Below are 18,738 nucleotides of genomic sequence, written 5' to 3' on the forward strand. Positions count from 1 at the left end.
AATATTTGTTTTTATTTGAAAATTACTTGGTGGAATTATTTTTTTGTGGAAATGAACTGTTCTGAAATATAATGATTTCAGTACTAAATGTCTGCATGCTGTATGTGTCGTAAATGTCAGGTACCTGAGGCCTGATGAAAAACACTGTTAATAGAGGATCTTTTTTTTGTTCTAGGAAGTACAGATGCCTGTTCTTCCACATTCTCCCATCTTCATTTATTTCATCATGTACATGATGTCTTATAGATGTAATGAATGTATCCTAGTAGGACAGGAACATTATGTGAATCCTTTGCAGGGCCAAGCCTCCGTTGTACCCCCTCCGTTTAGATTTTTGCATCTCTCTCTCAATAATTAAAACACATCACCTGACGACGGAGACTCGCACAATCAAGTTAACATTTTATTAAAATTTACCTTCATTTAGAGTGGTGAAACATGGACAGATTTGGCAGTGGTGGCCTAGCGGTTAATCAGAAGGTCCCCACACACTGCTCCCCGGGCACCTGTCATGGCTGCCCACTGCTCACTCAGGGTGATGGGTTAAATGCAGAGGACAAATTTCACTGTGTGCACCATGTGCTGTGCTGCTGTGTATCACAAGTGACAACCACTTCACTTTTAGATTTAAGGGTACCCCTGGCATAGGTAGTATAGATCAAAAGTTCATTATTGATGACCAATCATTTATCCTGCGAGCTCAATCCAACTTTGACTTAAATTATAAATTATCACTTAACTTAAATTACAATTATCTTTTTTTATTTTGATAGTATTAAAAGTAATTTTGCATTAAAAGTAATTCAATCCTGCTAAGATTTTTTGTACCTGACAAATTGTATCATATATAAAATTTGGGGATTATTCAATGATTCCTCTTTCAGGTGATGGAAGCACAGATGCACAACATCGTGAATAAGGTGTCTTTAATGAACAAAAGAAAACTATAGCCCAAAATACACAAAATAAGAAATAAAAAAGATTAGCAGCATAACAGGGGACATTAAGTAATACACAATGCATGACAGGGGTGTGTGGGCACTCCCCTGCTTCTAAAGTAAGTAGCTGTGGGTGATTATGCATAAAGCAAAAAAAAAGTTAAAATCTTTGTACATGTACTACATGTATTTAAGTCACTGTGCATGATATACCTGTCCAAGCTCCCCTGTCCACATTACACCAGTTGGCTGCCCTGAAGAGATGAACGGCTGGTCCGATGGGTCTTCCCGGTGCTTTTTGGGGGTTTTTTTGGGTTTGCTATATGGGCTCAGGAAGGGGCAGTTCACCGAGGAAAGTGTGGTGGACCTAAATTTCGTTATTGCTTTGTGTCTTGTGTCATCTCTTAAGCATGACACACTCAAAGTTGAGGTCTTACAAATAATATTATTTCATTGCTCTTTTGATCATGTTGTTGTTCTGAGAGTGAACTTTGTCTTAAATAATAAATGAGTCCTAATAAGTAAGTATTAATAATAAATTAATACATAATACACGGGTTTCCTCTGTGGTTGAGGCAACTTGTGTTCTGTATGTACAATGTAGTCATGAAATTGAATGATTTCTAGTTTATGTTCTGAGCTTAACAATATTTTTTTTTGTTTTAAAAATTCAAGTCAGAATGTTATACTTTGAAAGAACAGGAAAAAAATTAAGGCCCAGAAAAGATAAAATATACATCAAAGATATTTTACTGCTCTGATTTAAGGTTGGGTTTCGACTTTAGCAATTTAAACAAAATGGTTTAGTACATTGAGCTGTGCTGATTCTTCTGTTTGTATCCTATTGTAATGAAATACTCAGCACCTGTAATATCTCCTTTGGGAAATCTTGCTTTTGCAGAATCCCCAACTTTGTAAAGCTCCTGTTCTGCTGACTGAGAAAAAAAGCCTCTCTGGGTGTGTACGTGTGTGTGTGTGTGTGTGTGTGTGTGTGTGTGTGTGTGTGTGTGTGTGTGTGTGTGTGTGTGTGTGTGTGTGTGTGTGTGAAGAAAGAAAGAGAGATAGAGAGCAGAAAAAAAATATTCATAAACAAAGACACAGAATAATCAAGAAGAAAGTTGACATCTTTGATCATCTCTGGATCTTCTAATGGTCTTTTTCAGGTATAAAAAGATCCATCATTCAAGTCCATGTTGAATTGTCCCAACTCCAAATTGCCCCGTCTGTCCCTGTAACCAAAAGTTAAAATCTTGCAAGGACAGCACTTCCTCGACTGTGCAAAAGCAAGTCAGCTACTGTACCAGTATATCAAGTTAATTGCCCCAGTTCTTGTTCGTTCAGAAAGCTCACTACTGGGTGGGTTTTTTATTTAGTTTTGAAGTTGAACTCAAAGACAGGTCCATAAATAAACATTTAATTAAAACATATTGTTGCTATAATAATTATTAACCCAGCCACTGCGAACTCATGTGACAGTGTATTTCTTGGTGCAGGTTCCATGGGAAGGGTTGCGTCAGGAAGGGAATCCTAACGTAAAATCTTTGCCAAATCATTTGTATGGACAACCAAACTGGTTGATCTGCTGTGGGGACCCCTAATGGGAGGACTTGGAGGACAAAGAAAAGGTTGCTACAATTATTATTAAAACTGGCATTCATATATGTCTTTTCATTCTGATCTGCCTTATCCTGTTTTTTTAACCAAAATCTTTAGCTTTCACAAAAACATCCCAGAATGTTTAATATTTAAGCAATGTGATTGACATTACACATAATAATTTGACAATCACTTTCACTGATATGAATTGTGCAATGGGATGAACCATAAAATAAGCAATTATGTTCAGTGATTTAATATCCAATGGATTCAAGACAAAGGCCTGTTAATGCTGTAAGATTGGAAATTCCAGGTTCATGGCATTTTGTGCTTTTGTCTTTCGTGAAGGTCCCCCACCTGTATCTTTGTGCGACATTCCGAAACAAGAGGAGTCAAAAGCCAGCAAATGGCTTGAAGTGTCAATACAAATCCTTATTGGTCTGTGGGAACTTTTAGGGAGTCTAAAGTATAAAAAAGTTTTCTCTTGTGGGCTGAGGCTCTCTTCACTTCCTGCTTCATTGGGAAGCTTCTGAGTCTTGCTTTTGCTCTTTGTTTCTCGAAGGCCAAGTTGTCTCTCATCAGCTTGGTTCCTTTAGAAACTAGAAACTGTTCATTCTTGTACACTCTATTGTGCCATGCCTCTTTCATGCCAGGTAACCTCAGATTAACTATTTAATAAAGTATGAACGTGAGTCACGTCTCGGGGTGCGATGGGGAAGGAAGCGCAAAAGCTGGACATCTTTGTTCAAAAGACTTTATTTAAACAGGCACAAGGGCCAGAAAGAAAACAGAAATAAACTAAAACAAAACCAGAGGCGTGTGACTCTTTCCTCTATTCCAGGTTGGGAATTTTAAAACAGACCAGGAATCACCTGTCACTGTCTTCCCCTTCCCATCACAGAACGCAGGTGCGGCACGTTATGTGACATGTTTAATGTGACCTATAACCTGCTTGAAAAAGTTCAAATGAATTTCAGCTGTCCTCTGCGAACTATCTTTTTCTCTATTTACTCAGTTACCTACTGCAGAAAAAGCTGTGGTTCACAGAGACCTCCCAAAGTATCCAGTGTAGAGACCTTATTTAAATCCAGGTAATCTTATAAAGGGATTTATTGTACAAACAAATAAACGCCATACAAACACGACTGGGGAAGTGGTGGCCTAGCGGGTAAGGAAATGGTTCAGGTTCTGAATAAAAGGTTCTGAAGGTTGTTGGATCGATTCCCAAACCACCAAGGTGCCACTGAGCAAAATACCGTCCCCACACACTGTTTCCCAGGTGCCTTTCATTGCTGCCCACTGCTCACCAAGGGTGATCGACTAAAACCCGTAATGCAAATCCTTCAGAGGAGGAAGTGCAGCAAATAAGAAAGGAATCATCTTGGAAGTAGCAGCATGCAGGGAAAGCGATGTCATTGGATATTGAGTGACTTAGCAGGATGTATAAGGGTTTCTTCTCTCTCGTGCTGTTTCTGGATGTGTTGTTGCTTAGCATTGGGTGCCACGCCCTGCAGCAGATGATTGCCTATAAATGATGAGTTCAGCCCAAGTTGAGCTGTGGAATTCTGAGCTACAAAGTCCAAGCAGCAGCAGGTTGAGCACTGAACCAGCATCAGAAGTGGCTTAAATCTTGAAGAAATCTTGGAAGACGAAAGACTTGCAAATGGTGTCAGATGTAGTCAGTGTCATGGTCTAGATTACGTGTCCATAAAGATGTTACTGGTCCATTTGAAGATCCCTATAGCTGTAGTTGTGACGGTGGTGGTGGCTTTGGTGACCCTCTGGTTTGTTTCATGGTATGTCCTTGTTAAGCAGTTGTCAGGAACCAGGATTTATTTGCTGGTCTCTTCACTGGGGTCTGCCAGTAGTCTGGGTGCTTGATTCCGTGTCTCGGAGAAAAACAAACAGAAGCAGCGGCAGACGGTTGCACTGTACGACCAATACTGAAATATGTGGTTATAGTGGTATATCGGTACCCTAACTAGGACAGCCTAACTAGGGTGAATTTAACTTTGTCTGTGTCTAACAGGGGACTCTGTGATAAACTGGACTTTATAATTGACACTGCATCAAAGTGAAGTGAAATGAGGGTCTAGGATTTTAACAAAAACCCAGAGATAACAGATAGGTTTTGAGATTGGATTTAAACACTGAGACTGTGTCTGAGTCCCGGTCTGTGTCCCGGACAGTGACAGGCAAGCTGTTCCACAACTGCAGAGCTCTATAGGAGAAGGATCTGCTCCCAGCTGTGACCTTCTGCACCTTTGGTACCAGTAGTGACCCAGCACCCATTGATCGAAGGGGGCGTGTCGGTTCGTAAAGAACCAAAAGTTCACTCAGGTACTGTGGGGCGAGACCATTTAGAGCTTTATAGGTCAAGAGTAGGATTTTGTAGTCAATCCTAAATTTGATGGGTAACCAATGCAGTGATTGTAAGACTGGGGTGATGTGGTCAAATTTCCTGGTTCTAGTTAGAACTCTGGCTGCAGCATTCTGTACTAGCTGGAGTTTACTCGTGCACCTACTAGAGCATCCAGACTGTAATGCATTGCAGTAATCTAACCTTGATGTAATAAATGCATGGACCAACTTTTCTGCATCACGCGTTGAAATGATATTTCTTATTTTCTCAATATTTCTAAGGTGAAAGAATGCTATCCTAGTGACATTATCTACGTGCAAATTGAATCAGAGACCTGCATCAATGATGACACCTAGATCCTTCACTTCAATACTCGGTGAGATAGAAAGGCTATCCAGGCTTATTGAGTAGTCAGTAGTCAGCTCAAAGACAATTCACATACTCAAAAACATTCTCATTATTTAGTATCAGACTAAACAATACCAAACATGGCTTATTTAGTGTATAAAATCCATTTTATACCAATACACTTAGATAAAAAGACAATTGTTGGATGCATGATTGTAGCGGAACCAAGATGTTAGTGCATTCCACAGTCCATTAACATCCCTCCAAAGATAACCCTCACAGACGAGGACAAGATGACCAAAAGATGACCAAAAGACGAGGACAAGATGACCAAAAGAATATCCTGTTATTCTCTGGGAAACAGTGGTACAGAGAACATGCCATCAGAGAAGGAGGTAAGTCCAGCCTGCTTTCAAAAAAAAATTCTACTTTTAAAATTAAAAACCAAAAATCCTCACTTATTGTCATTTTAGCTCTGGTTGACTGGCTTGAAAATAAATTTCTTCCAACTCTTTCCAACTCCTCAGTACCACCTCGGTAAGTAAGCCTCTGGTCTATCTCCGCATCAACCACTGGACCTCCTTATGGGAATGATGCCCCCTAGAGAGCACATCTACCCCTTCACAGTTTCAGAAAGGAATACATTCACCGGTCAACATCTCCAGAATGATCAGTGTTGGGGTTTGAATAGATTTCCTCTCCCATCTCCACCAGTAAACTCATTAGCTGGAGTCATTCATCACCAACAGCAGGTCCCATGGGGATTGTGCAGACCCATGAACTCCTGTGGAGGTCTTACTGATGACCGAAAATGCACAAGGACATCCAACATAGCATCAACTCTAAATCACACATCCCCCACATCAACTCCTGTTCAAAGACCAAGACTCCTCAAACCAAAGTACATCCTGATTTGATCTGGAAACCATCCTATTATGGGTCTGCTTCCTTACCCACTAGGCCACCACTGCCCAAATGCCCAAATGAAATCACTTTGTACTGTATAATTCCTTACCAGAGCATGAATTTTTTTACTTTTTGAACTCATGACATTTTGACGAGCTGCTTGTGACTTTTAGATTTGTGTGACTGTTCTTTCAGTGAAGATCACTGAGTGGGAGGTGTTGTGGCTCATGGTTAATCTGATTTGACGAGTCTGTTCTGTGACCCTTGGAGAGACAACCAATCTCTTATAGCCTTGTTGGCAAAATGTAAATATACAGCACTGGACTGAGGTCGTGAGTGAATCCTATTAACCAGTTTTGAACATTCTGTAATTATTACAAGGGAGCATTTGTTCTTTGCTTTGAAAATGTGAACATTTTCTGTATATGTTCTGCATTTGATATCAAATGAAAATGTAAATGGTAAAATCCCAGTAGAAAGGACCAACAAATCAAGGTTTATTGGCCTTATTTGATATATTTCTTATATTATACAGTCAACATATTGTCTGTGCAATTGTTTTTTTGCTGCTCTTATCTTAGCTCTTATCTTGTACTGTCCACTTCCTGCCGTGACATGTAAAATCTTATTTTGTTTTTGAAATGGTTTAGAGTTTGGTTTAGGTTTTAATTTAAGTAAAAGAGCATTATGCACCGTTATGGCTATCCAATTATTTAAAAAAAAATGTGGTTAGGGATACTGAGACCTTTTCAAAATGCATTGAAGAGTGTAAACATTTCTGATAAAGCACCAAGAAATAGAAATGACAAGGTCTTCATGACACCTCCTTTCCACTGTTGGATATTAATTTTTTTCTTTCTATCTAAGTCAAGCTGATGTATAAAAAGAACATCAAACCTGTGTCTCCAACTCTCAACTTACCATCTTCTGCATTAAACCTACATTATTCATTGGATATATTTTGTATATAAGTCCTTGGTGTGAAGAAACAGAAAGGTGGGTGAGCCATTTCTCCATTCCAACATAATGAGCAAAAGGACCGGTAATCATCACTTTTCAGCTAAACAATTAAAATAAAGAACACATTTTATTGTTGTATTTTTTGTAATAGTATATTATCATTTTTCAGATTTGGAAAGATGTGTTTATAATTTAACAGCCATGTGAAACCATAATGAATAATGTGTCCGGTGTGTTAATAACCAATTAATGGGTTGATCTCTACAAGGCTGGACAGGACTGTTCCTATGGTGTCTGCATGGAATGCTGGGATCTGCGATGGACTGTAAGAATGGGGGTGCAGGAAACGTGCATTGTTCCATATCAGTAGACAAGCTGTTGGACCGGGCCATTCATCACTCTGAGCTTATCTACATCATTTCCGAAGAGTCCACAGCTCTGTTTGTAAGTGAAGCACTGCATCCTGGAAAATGTTATTTTACACACAATTTGATATCAGTTAAATTTTGTATATTTCCATCAAATTTTGCAATTAACAGTAATATATTGTCTTTTGGGGACTCCAGTTATATGCCCACTTGTTACTATTTTTACAAAGTGGGTATAGTTCTAAGATTTGTATGTGGCTGAGTGACTATAATTACATTCAGCAGGCATATGTCAAAGGTTTTCAAAGAACTGATGTATTTTAATTTTTTCCAGGAAGAGACATTCATCCCCAAGTCCATGCATGCGCCGCAGAACAATTGGGGACACTGCAACTCCAAAACTCCACCCATGCCTACATCTAAAAGTGATGTACAGCAAATCTCTGTAAGATCCATCATGGCAGGATATAGAATAGGGGTGCAACAATACAGATATTCCACTGTACGGTCCACGGTTGTTGGGCCACGGTTTCGGTTTCTTTTCGGTACATGCTTTGTGTGTAAAGAGGACAATGCACGGGTTATTTTCTTGTGTTTATTTGAAGTGCCATGTTAGGTCTGTTCAAAAGTATTTTTGATAGTTTTCATTTTATTGTTTTGTTGTTGGTGGTTTGTGGACAATTCTAGTTTTGTTGGTTTGAAACAGATTTGAAGACAACCTTGTTGTGGGGTGGGTGGAGCAATCATCCTGTTCATAAAGATGGAAATCCCACCATCTGTGTGAATGTTTCTCTTCATGGTTTGACTTAATTAATTGCAAGACTGAAATCCCACAGCCCATAAAGGCATATTATACTGATCGCTTTGGTATTTTACAGAATACCATTGCACCCGTAATATAGAACAATGTTCTTAATGTTTGGGCCTTTGGTCAGCCTATACAGTCTTGGTTTTATTGCAGGACAAATGGCTCCTCCAGTCGGTCCTAATTCTCATTCGATTTTGGATGGATCCTCTGAAGGAGCTCCAGTCATCTCTAGATCGCTATGATAATGCTCCAAGTGCCCTTCTCAACAAGACTAAGTGGATTTCAACTAAATTGATGAATCTGAAAGAAGGTGTTTTGGTCCTCATTAAAAAGGTTTGTTAGCACATCATGACACACTGCACTGTGAAGTACTATGAAATGGACAGCTTTGACATCTGGTCTATTAATACACATGTTGACTTAAATATGCTGCTGTTCTCATGGCTGTAAATATAAATCTCCACCTGTCAGATGCTGGATGAAGGAACACTTGATCCAGGCAACAGCGTGAGCCTGACTAGCTTCATGGTGCCCTCTGATGAAACGGAGTATGTGTTGAGGGACTACAGCTTGCTCACCTGCTTCAAAAAAGACGCCCACAAGATCGAGACCTTTCTCAAGCTTCTCAAGTGCCGCCAAACAGATAACCTCAGCTGTTCCCTTTTTTAGCAGCAGTTTCTCGGCTGAGGTCTCTCCAGCAAAACTCATAAACAAATTAACATTTGCACACTGTCATCCTAGCTGACCTTCTAAGCTCTTGGAAATAAATTTGTTCTTGGTCATGGATGCCTGTCTGAGCAGTAAAATAAATATTGCATTTCACTCCAATTTTCCTCCATTTAATCTTTGAGCACAGAAACAGATCACTTGCAATCATCAGCCCCGGTGGTAAGTGCTATGGAGCTCAGTTAAAGGGAATGGATTGAAATAGATGCTACACAATAAATATGTAAATGAATCAGTGGGCAGCAATAGGGCTTCAGTGGCTAGTTACCTTCATGCATTACTGATTTTGTTCATTAGAGTGGACTAGTGTGCGATATTGCCACACAAAATGTTGTCCATAGTAACACAAGGAACACTGACAGTAACACTGTCAGGAGAGATTTTTTTTTTTTTAATACAACAAACCTCAAGAATGTCAGGAGCTCAGGGGTTCTACTGATTTGTATCATATAATTGCGGCAAGCTATGTAAAAAGAGAAGATACCTTATGAGTCTTAAATAACATATGTCGGTCATAATTTGGACATCATGAGCATTGTAAAATCATTTTTACAATGCCCAATATTGCCTGATTAAGGGTTATACTATTGGTGTGGTTCTCTGGACAGAGTGCACTCATCCACACTGCACACTGGCCTCCAAATTCCACAGATCTCAGTCTGACTGAGCATCTGTTGGATACGCAGGCATCTGATTCATGCAGACCTCAATTCACAAGAGATCTGCTGCATGGTGCCAGATACCAAAGAGGTATTAAGAAGTCCATAGCTCCACAGGTAATAGCTGTTTTGGCAGCACAAGGAAACCAAGAACACAGACAGAGCACAACCCACTCCCAACCTTTTGTGGGGGGAAAATGCTTCTTGAAGCTTTACAGGGAGTGAATGAAAACATGAAGGACACCGCGTCCTGAAACACCTTCTGCGCCACAAACAAATGAAGAATCTAAATGTGAATTTACTGCTTCAGTGTCCACCCCTAAATGTTTGTTCAAACTCTGATTTCAATGTTATGCCCTGCATATGCTCAGAATTATTAAAGTTACATTTATTAGATCAGCCATTGTCTAAGTTCTATTGTAGTTTCCTGGCATTTATCAGAAGCCCTTATCCAGAGCGACTTATAATCAGTAGTTACAGGGACAGTCCTCCCCTGGAGACACTCAGGGTTATGTGTAGTAATTGGGTGTTTAAACCTGTGATTTTGTTCATAGGCAAGTGTGTTTCCCACTCGACTACTACCTCCCACACTACTATAGCTGGAGAGTTTGGATAGGCATTTGAGAATATATAAATTAAATATATAACGACTGAAATCCACCACAAAACAGTTTTTTTTTTGTTGTTGTTGAGAAGGATGTGGATGTGGATCATTTCCCTTCTGTTTTTATTAGACCAGTAGTTTTAATATTGTGGCTAATCTGTGTTGTTGCTTAATAATTACATGTGGAATTGCAGTATAATGTGATCGAGCATTCCATTTTAATGCAGTCTTGATGTCTTGATGAAAAAAAGGTGTCAACATGGACTTCCTGCTTGTCGGTTATTTGCCAAAAAAATGTTAAAAATGCATGACTACTCCCACAAGTTATCTGGGTGAGTGAAACTGAAGGACGTTTAACACAGGGTATCACACTGCCTGAGGTAAAACAGAAAATGTGGGGGTTGAGCAATGCTGCCAGAGACTTGCACAGAGGAGGAGGGGTGAAACAGGCCTGGTGATCGATGGAGGATGTGGGCTAAATTATGCTGATCCTGAACTTCGCTGAGGAGTTTTGATTTGCCCGGATCACACTGCAGCCCTTTCATCTGTACATCGTTCCAACAGCTTCAGGCAAGCGTGGATTCTTCATACAGCTTAACTGCTTAAGCGACACCTTCAGAGTATTGAAGTCTCGCCCCGGTTTTGTCTCGGCCATCCGAGTAGATCTAACAGGAGACACATCATTCTCTTTTACAAGGAACATGGAGGTTAGCTTGTCAAGCACTGCACTTCATTCAGCACACCCCAAAATAGTCTCTTCTATTTCATAAACACAGGAAAGTGGAATGTGGCAGCAGCCTACAGGCAGCCTGCTACAGCTTTTGTAATTATTTAATTCATACAGATGTTTACGTAGCATATAAAGAATTATAAAATATCAATATTGTATGAAAGAATATTCAAAAATATTAACTGATATGCTGTATGTACAATAATTTTAGGTCACTCCAAATTATTGAATTCAGTGTTTGACAATTCACAGGTATATATGCAATCTCCTGTTACAAACACTTGTGAAACAAAATGGTTTATTTTAAAGATCTCATTCGCTTCAAGCACTGTAGTGTGAAGACCACATAAAGTCACAGAGCGTGGTCAATGACTGTTGAGTTTCAAGGTGCAGAAAAGTGGCCAGCATTCCACTAATTCCATACCTGGAGAGTTCCAAACTTCTCAAGCTCAAATGTAAAGGGCCTTTTAATGGAATGGATTTCCATGGCACACCAGCCTCACATCACCTAACCCAGTGGCAAGCATTAGATGGAGTGTGCCTGGACTGTGTAGCAGTGGAAACATGCCCTATGGACTGAAGAATCATGGTTCACTGCTTTGCAAGCCTGGGTTTGGTTGAGTCTGGGGAAAAAAAAAGTCGCCTGCCTGTCAGAATTATACCAACAAAAGAGGATTAAGGCTGTGGCACTGTTTTTTAGAGTTTGGGCAAGGCCAGCACTCCCCAGTGCACAAAGCAAGGTCCATAAAGTGTATTTAAGACTGCTCAAAGATTGAATACACAACTGAATATACACAGACATGACAAAGTGAAGTGATTGTCACTTGTGATACACAGCAGCACAAGTGTCCTCTGCATTTAACCCATCACCCTTAGTGAGCAGTGGGCAACCATGAGTGTGTTACCCACTAGGCTACTACCACCATGTCCAGTATGACGATATCCACGATACCTCCAGAATGGTAGAATGTACATCAACAGACGTGGGGACTAATGAAAAACAACATGGTGAACTGAGGAACTATTTTTACAAAGTGGGTATAGTTCTAAGATTTGTATGTGGCTGAGTGACTATAACTACATTCAGCAGGCATATGTCAAAGGTTTTCAAAGAACTGATGTATTTTAATTTTTTCCAGGAAGAGACATTCATCCCCAAGTCCATGCATGTGCCGCAGAACAATTGGGGACACTGCAACTCCAAAACTCCACCCATGCCTACATCTAAAAGTGATGTACAGCAAATCTCTGTAAGATCCATCAAGGCAGGATATAGAATAGGGGTGCAACAATACAGATACTGAGGAACTTTAGAGGCTGAATTAAATGCATTGGACTGGAATTTTAAATCTGTGGTATCTGTGATATGGTGGTGGGTCTAGCAGGTAAGAAAGCTGACCCGTTATCGGGGAATGGAAGAATTATGGACGAAGGTACACTGTTCTGATGAAGAACATTTTCTTTTAACATTGTGTGGTCATATGTGTGGACGGGTCTATGTACATTGCTAACATTGCTTACTTTGGGAACACATGACTACAGGACATGACTACTGCACTATGGCAAAAAGGCTAGCCATTAAGAGGCAGTGTGATGCTCTGGGCAATGTTCAGGCAATGTTTACTAACTACACCCCTTTATTTAAATGGTATTTCCTTTCAGCAAGACAATGCATACTGTCACACCTCAAAAATGGTTAAATAATTGGGAACACAACAACACATTTAATGTGTTTACTTAAAATTCTCCAGATCTTATCCAGTCAAGTATCTGTGGGATGTTCTAGACAAACAAGTCTGGTCCATGGAAGCAACACCTTGCCTCAAGGACTCCAGCATCATCTACAGACAGCTTGGTGCCAGATACCAGAGCATACCTTCAGAGATCTTGTGAAGTCCACTCATTACATTTACGACATTTAGTAGAACCCTTTATCCAGAGCAACTTACAGTGTGCTTTCATGTATCCATCAATGAAATAATCAGTTCTGATTCACTAGGACTCAAACAATGAATATAATAATTTTGTTCACTCTGTTATTCACTTATGCTTAGTCAGACTATAAGAAAGTTACAAGTTAGTCTAAGTATTCTCTAAATAGGAAGGTGTTAAGCTGCCAAATATATATGTGAAAAATATTCAGCGACTGTGCTGTTCTGACCTCGAGGAAAAAGTTCATTCCACCACCCAGGGTCCAACACAGAGAAGAGTCTAGATGAAGGACCAGGCAAGGGTCATGGAGTGCGAGGTGCATTGTGAGGTATAATGAGGGTTCTGAAAATGGTGCTACCCCATGTTTGGCTTTGTTGGCCAGTTGTAGAAGGAGAGATCTGAGAGTTGTTCAGGTAGATAGCAAGATCCTGATGTGGTGAAGAATCTGCTAGAATGAATATTAGTTCTGAGAGAAGAGACACTGCTCTGTAGTTGATGATGTCTGGATCCGCAGTGGGTTTCTTTAGGATTGGAATAACCCTGGCTGTTTTAAAGACAGGTGGATGGATTACCTGTAGATATGATTTGTATGATTTCACCTGAAATTTCTTTCTTTCTTTCTTTGTGTGTGTGTGTGTATATGTTGAGTAGGTTTTGTGGATTGCATGTGAGACTAGGCAGGCTAGGCATTCAGAACACCTACTCAACATATAACACACACAAAGAAAGAAAGATGGAAGTGTAATGGATCTCAATCATCCAACAACCCATTATATACAGCTCACATGCAATCTATTCCTAATCACACAGTTCATTCCAGTCCAGTCCAAACTAGTACCTTGACTAAAATACAAAAGCTGCTGTAATAATAATTATTGGACCCTGTCATCCGTGGCTGAACGGAAATGTTCTACAAATCATGCCGTATATTTGAAAGATCTGAGATTGTTGTTTACAACACAACTTCAGCTCCAAATCTTAGTAGAGACACACTTAGTCAGCTAGAGTGCTACAGTCTACAAATAATCACTGAAACAGATCCCCACGTGGGGAGCTTACCTGCATTAAGCCTTCAGTGACCTATGTGCAACGTACTCATAGTGCACAAGGTTTTGTAGGAAGACAATGCGACTATGACTATTTAGAACGACTAAATTAGTCGTTCTTAACATGAAGATTTTTGAGGGCTCACAAAAACAATTTTGGAAAAGATTTTTTTGGAAAATATTTCTGTGATAAATTATTTCAAATACTCATGATGTAAAGCAGGAAGTGACCAACCCTAAAGCCAGCCCTAAATCCACTTAATTTAATTTCATATGGCTTTTTACATCTTAAAGCCATTAAACAACATAGTTTCTTTTGTTCACATAAAAAAAAGATTTATTTATGTTATAAATCAATCTGTCCATCGAGCATAGTTACAAAATCTTTTATAAACTGCTTTTACGAGTCTTTAATATAATATCCAGAACTCAAGGAGAAATGCATGTATTAATTGATAATTAATTGATCATATCAAGGGTAATAGGCAACGTGCTCCAGACATTATTGCCTTCCTTCAATAGGTTTAAAATTCTTAAAATACCCTTAAACGTCTAACCAAACTCGACCCCAAAATGTAACTTTATTTTAAACTGTTATGCATCTGTAATATAGTTCCCAGTTTTTATCCAGTATTCACATACAAAAAATAAATATACATTCAGAAACATATCTAAATACTGTACATATTGATGACGAGTCTAAATAATTCTGGTATTTCCAAACCCAGAGAGCTGCAGAGTTCTGTCTCTTCCCATTTCAAATATAGGATTCAACTCATTATGTAATTTCCCCTGAGCTGTTCTCCAGGGAGTTGTGCTTGAGCAGGAAAGCATCTCGAACTCTGTTCTCTTATTGTAAATAAATCAATTATTTATCTCTACTAATATCTACTAAAATTTCTACTATAAAAAAAAAAAAGTCTGTCATTTTGAGGAAAAATATTTAGTTTTTAGGTGTAAGGCTTCCAGTGTAAAAAATAAATAATTATATATGATATAATATAAATATATATTATCTAAACAATACCAGTTTTACTTTTGTGTTCCAGGTTTAAAACACAAAATCAGATTAAATAAGGTTTAAAGAATTTAAGGAATTTAAAGTCCCTAAATATTTCATTAAGACAGTCTTAAAACATAATCCTCTCTCGGTTGCCAACTGTGTGTTTTTTCACCTTTCTGAAATGCTAAAGGTCCTTCACAGGCGCCAATGCAGTTTTAAAAAGAAAAATAACTGCTTATTACAGCATCACGAAACAGCCTCTTCTGTTCATTTCTCTCCGTGGCATTGAAAGGACAAGGCCTGGTATCCTTGCATTGTTAGTGCAGTGAAACTTTTAGTTTTTTTTCTCAAAGAGAAAAAGCATGCTTTGCTTTTTAAAGAAAAAGTGTGATTGCTTTACCCATCAGCCACCCATTTGGTTATGTAACTGGCTTAGCATTTTGTGCTACAGTGCATCCAGGAGTGAAACATATCTTTATGGAAAACAATGCAGACTGCAGACCACTGCATTGTCCAGACACTTTCTTGCTCACATTGCTGTGACGTCATCAATGTCAATCACTTCGAATCCGGGGTTATCAATGCCTTGTTTCTCCTGTATCTCCTGGCTGTGCTTGTGCCCGCTATCGCTGTGGAAGCAATGGGCACAGTGCGGCGCAGACACTTGCACTGTCTTGGAAAATTTGGAAAAGTCAACATGGTACCTGCCCTCCTTGGTGCGTGAGATGACAGGCAGGAAGCTGTAGCCCCATTGGATCTCCTGCGGGGTGTAGGAGGTTCTCACCTGAAAGGTGGAGCTTGTGGACTCTGCCGTACCATCCAGGAAGACCACCAACTCGAAGTCCTGCTGAAGGAGCGTGTCTGCCGCCATTTCAAAAAAGGGACTGGACTTGTCAATAATGTGGTACAGCATCAGTGGGCAAACAAAGAAGAGATTGTCCTTTCCAGCGTCCACAGCAAAATCAATGTTGACCTGGTCCAAAATAATGGTCTCTCCTTCTTGGGTTACTGTGGTCCTCAGCAGCTTGCCATAGATTTGGGTGCCAATGAGCAGGGTTTTTCTCAGATTGGCCACCCGTATAAGCAAACAGAGTGTGCCTTTCTTCAGGCAGATGGCTGCGGTGTCACTGAACATCACGGTTTTGGCCCTCTTCTTGGGCAGCGATATTTTGGCCAGTATGAGGCCACACATGAAGCAGTTTATAATGGCCCCTATGAGGGACTGAATGATAATCAGCACCACTGTACTTGCACAGTGCCCCGTGAGGGCACGCCCACCATATCCAATCGTAGTCTGTGTCTCGAGAGAGTAGAGAAAGGCAGTTGTAAGCCCATGAACGTTTTCGATGCACTTGATGTGTCCATCTTTCTGACTCTGTCCCAACAGGTCTCCATTGCTCTTTGCTATGGAATACCACAGAAGGCCAAAGATGAACCAGCTTCCAATGAAGGCAATTGCAAAGTAGCTTAAAACAAAACGCCAGCGGATCTCCACAAAGGTTGTCCAAAAGTCCATAAGGAAAGCATGATTGTAGTAACTGATGTTGCCAAACTTAATATTGCAGTGACCATCCTTTGTCACCAGTCGGGTTCTTTTGCTTCTGTGCTCTGCTAAGTGACTGTGGATGTGCTTCTGGATGAACTGGAACATCCTTCGGCTAGAAAAGTAAAAAAAAATATTTCAAATAAAATACACAGCCTGTACAACGTCTGCCAATCTTGTCAACAATACTGAGGTATTATTAATCTACTCTATCAGCTATGCCATGCTAAATCTTATAAAAGAACCACTGATAAAAGAGTTTGTAACCTTGGTGGTATGTTTGATTCAGTTCTGTCCTGTAAAATGCACCATACAACCAGTGGCATGGTCAGTGGCCAAGTTGCAGAAACATGAGTACATGCACTAATTTCCTGTTTCTTGACCATCATAGCTTGTTGAACGTCCTGCTATGACATCACGCAACGAATAACAGTCCTCATGCTTACATATGAGGCCTTGCATGATCTCACTCCATAGTGATCTCACTCCATGCTCCTCCAAGACCAGCGCATTTTCTCTCTTCAAACAGACTTCAAAATCCAACCTGTTCACACAGTGCTTTTCCTCCCAAATGATATTTCATTCTACTTCATGTGTGTAATATTATTTTTTGTTGTTGTTGTTGTTGTTCAGCCCTCTTTTACCTGCTCAATACAATAGTAGAAAGATGTCTAAAATTTATTGAGGACCTATTTTTCAAATCCTTTGAATATCAGGTTTTAAAGAGAGAATATCGTCATTATTCTAGGTTAAAATCTGTTTGTAAAGAATTTAATCATATTACTAGATTTTTTATTGTGCTAAGTATGTAAATTGCACCATGTTTTACTTTCATTTCAAAAATTTGGCAACATCTACACAATAGTTTAACTTGGGTCACTACTCCCATAAAATCAATAAATCTTGCTAGAAATTAGCTTTTTTTTAAAGAGTATTTCACACATGGGTACACATTCACCCATAAAGAAGAGGTTAACGATAGGGCCCGTAAAACAGGAAGAATAGATGACTCCCAACCACCAGAGCTCAAAATCCACTTCACATACCTGCAACCTTCTCCCGTCCTCCCAAACTGCAGAAAGGATTGGTTCAAATCTCACAGTTGTCCACTGAATAAATTGCCATTAAAGTCCCAAAACGATTTAATCCGGAGTAAAAAAAAATGCTAATCCTAGGCACATGCCCCAGTTTACACTGCCTACACAAAGACAGAAACCGTTAAACAGTGGTTACAAAACCAGAGCATTTCTACTCGTCAGACTGGTGGAACCCAGACCGCACTTCACGTAAATGCATTCCCATCACTGCGGAGAGCCAGTCACACCAGCATAATGGGTGCGTCTACTTTCAGACGGGGACCGCTTTGGGTCTGGTGGTCAGTTCAGCACACAGCCGCACTCTTGGCTAAAGACCATCAGTCAAGGAGAATAACGTTACCAATGAAGCCCCCTGCCATTTTGTTTTAGCCTCATAAAAACTGGGGCTGCGTATTGTCTTGCACAAAGAAAGCCTTCAATCACACTTCCCCTTTCTTCTCCTTCTTTCACCCTCCCACCTCTCCTTTCCCTTCCCCCAAAACACCAGGCCTACAATTTGCATTAGAATAAAGTGAAGGAATGACAAGAGGCTAAACCCTGTTTTTTGGGGGAAACCACTTGGACTGTAACCAAGTCAAAAAAGCAACTTCATAAATATATTTCTAATCAATCTACTGTACCTCTACCAAACGTGTATAAGTTATAATGGTGTTTCTCGTTTTTTAAACTCTGGTAGTGCTGTGATGTATTGAACTTATGTCGTAAATGTCCATAACCAGTGGTGTGTGCTTTTCACCAAAATCAAGGGCCACTGAAACACATTCCGTTTTGGTACTTTCAGGGTTGAGAGTTGAGTATAATTGGGACACTCATCAGGGACACACCCAGGACGGGGCATCAGCCAACCAATAACAGACACACTATTCACTCACACAATCACACATACGGACGATTCAGTTACCAATTCATCTAGTGTCCATGTCTTTGGACAGCTGAAGGAAACTCACACTGACTGCACAGCGGGCAACCTCCACATACACAAGATCCGAGCCGTGACTTGAAATCACAACCCACGTACAGAGGAAGATCCAACAGGGAAAAAAAAAAAATAAAAAAAATATCACATGAACCGTCTTATTGGAAGGATTAGAAACCCATGCTCTACTAGGCAT

At 39.8% G+C, this 18,738-nt stretch overlaps 2 protein-coding genes across 2 annotated transcripts; one reads left to right on the forward strand and one right to left on the reverse strand.

Annotated features, from left to right (window-relative positions):
- Positions 1-5,570: 5,570 nt before the first annotated feature.
- Positions 5,571-8,955, forward strand: LOC114792109 (somatolactin-like). The gene is made up of 6 exons (XM_028982990.1): positions 5,571-5,639; positions 5,772-5,781; positions 7,379-7,554; positions 7,813-7,923; positions 8,440-8,619; positions 8,758-8,955. Exons 1-6 carry the CDS (start codon positions 5,571-5,573, stop codon positions 8,953-8,955), a joined length of 744 nt encoding a protein of 247 aa, XP_028838823.1.
- A 6,323-nt stretch (positions 8,956-15,278) lies between these two features.
- Positions 15,279-17,956, reverse strand: LOC114793071 (ATP-sensitive inward rectifier potassium channel 1-like). Its single transcript, XM_028984708.1, has 2 exons — positions 17,576-17,956; positions 15,279-16,644 (listed from the first exon to the last, which is right to left on the reverse strand). Exon 2 carries the CDS (start codon positions 16,635-16,637, stop codon positions 15,516-15,518), a length of 1,122 nt encoding a protein of 373 aa, XP_028840541.1. The 5' UTR covers positions 16,638-16,644; positions 17,576-17,956; the 3' UTR covers positions 15,279-15,515.
- Between the last annotated feature and the right edge of the window lie 782 nt (positions 17,957-18,738).

This window comes from Denticeps clupeoides, chromosome 6 (assembly GCF_900700375.1).
Source record: "Denticeps clupeoides chromosome 6, fDenClu1.1, whole genome shotgun sequence".
NCBI lineage: Eukaryota > Metazoa > Chordata > Actinopteri > Clupeiformes > Denticipitidae > Denticeps > Denticeps clupeoides.

Bases quoted from the DNA above. Each gene is read 5' to 3' on its own strand.
- LOC114793071 (XM_028984708.1), bottom strand. From the start codon at position 16,637: ATGTTCCAGTTCATCCAGAAGCACATCCACAGTCACTTAGCAGAGCAC.
- LOC114792109 (XM_028982990.1), top strand. From the start codon at position 5,571: ATGACCAAAAGAATATCCTGTTATTCTCTGGGAAACAGTGGTACAGAG. The intron at 7,555-7,812 runs GTAAGTGAAGCA...AATTTTTTCCAG, and splicing joins AAGAGTCCACAGCTCTGTTT to GAAGAGACATTCATCCCCAA. The intron at 8,620-8,757 runs GTTTGTTAGCAC...TCCACCTGTCAG, and splicing joins TTTTGGTCCTCATTAAAAAG to ATGCTGGATGAAGGAACACT.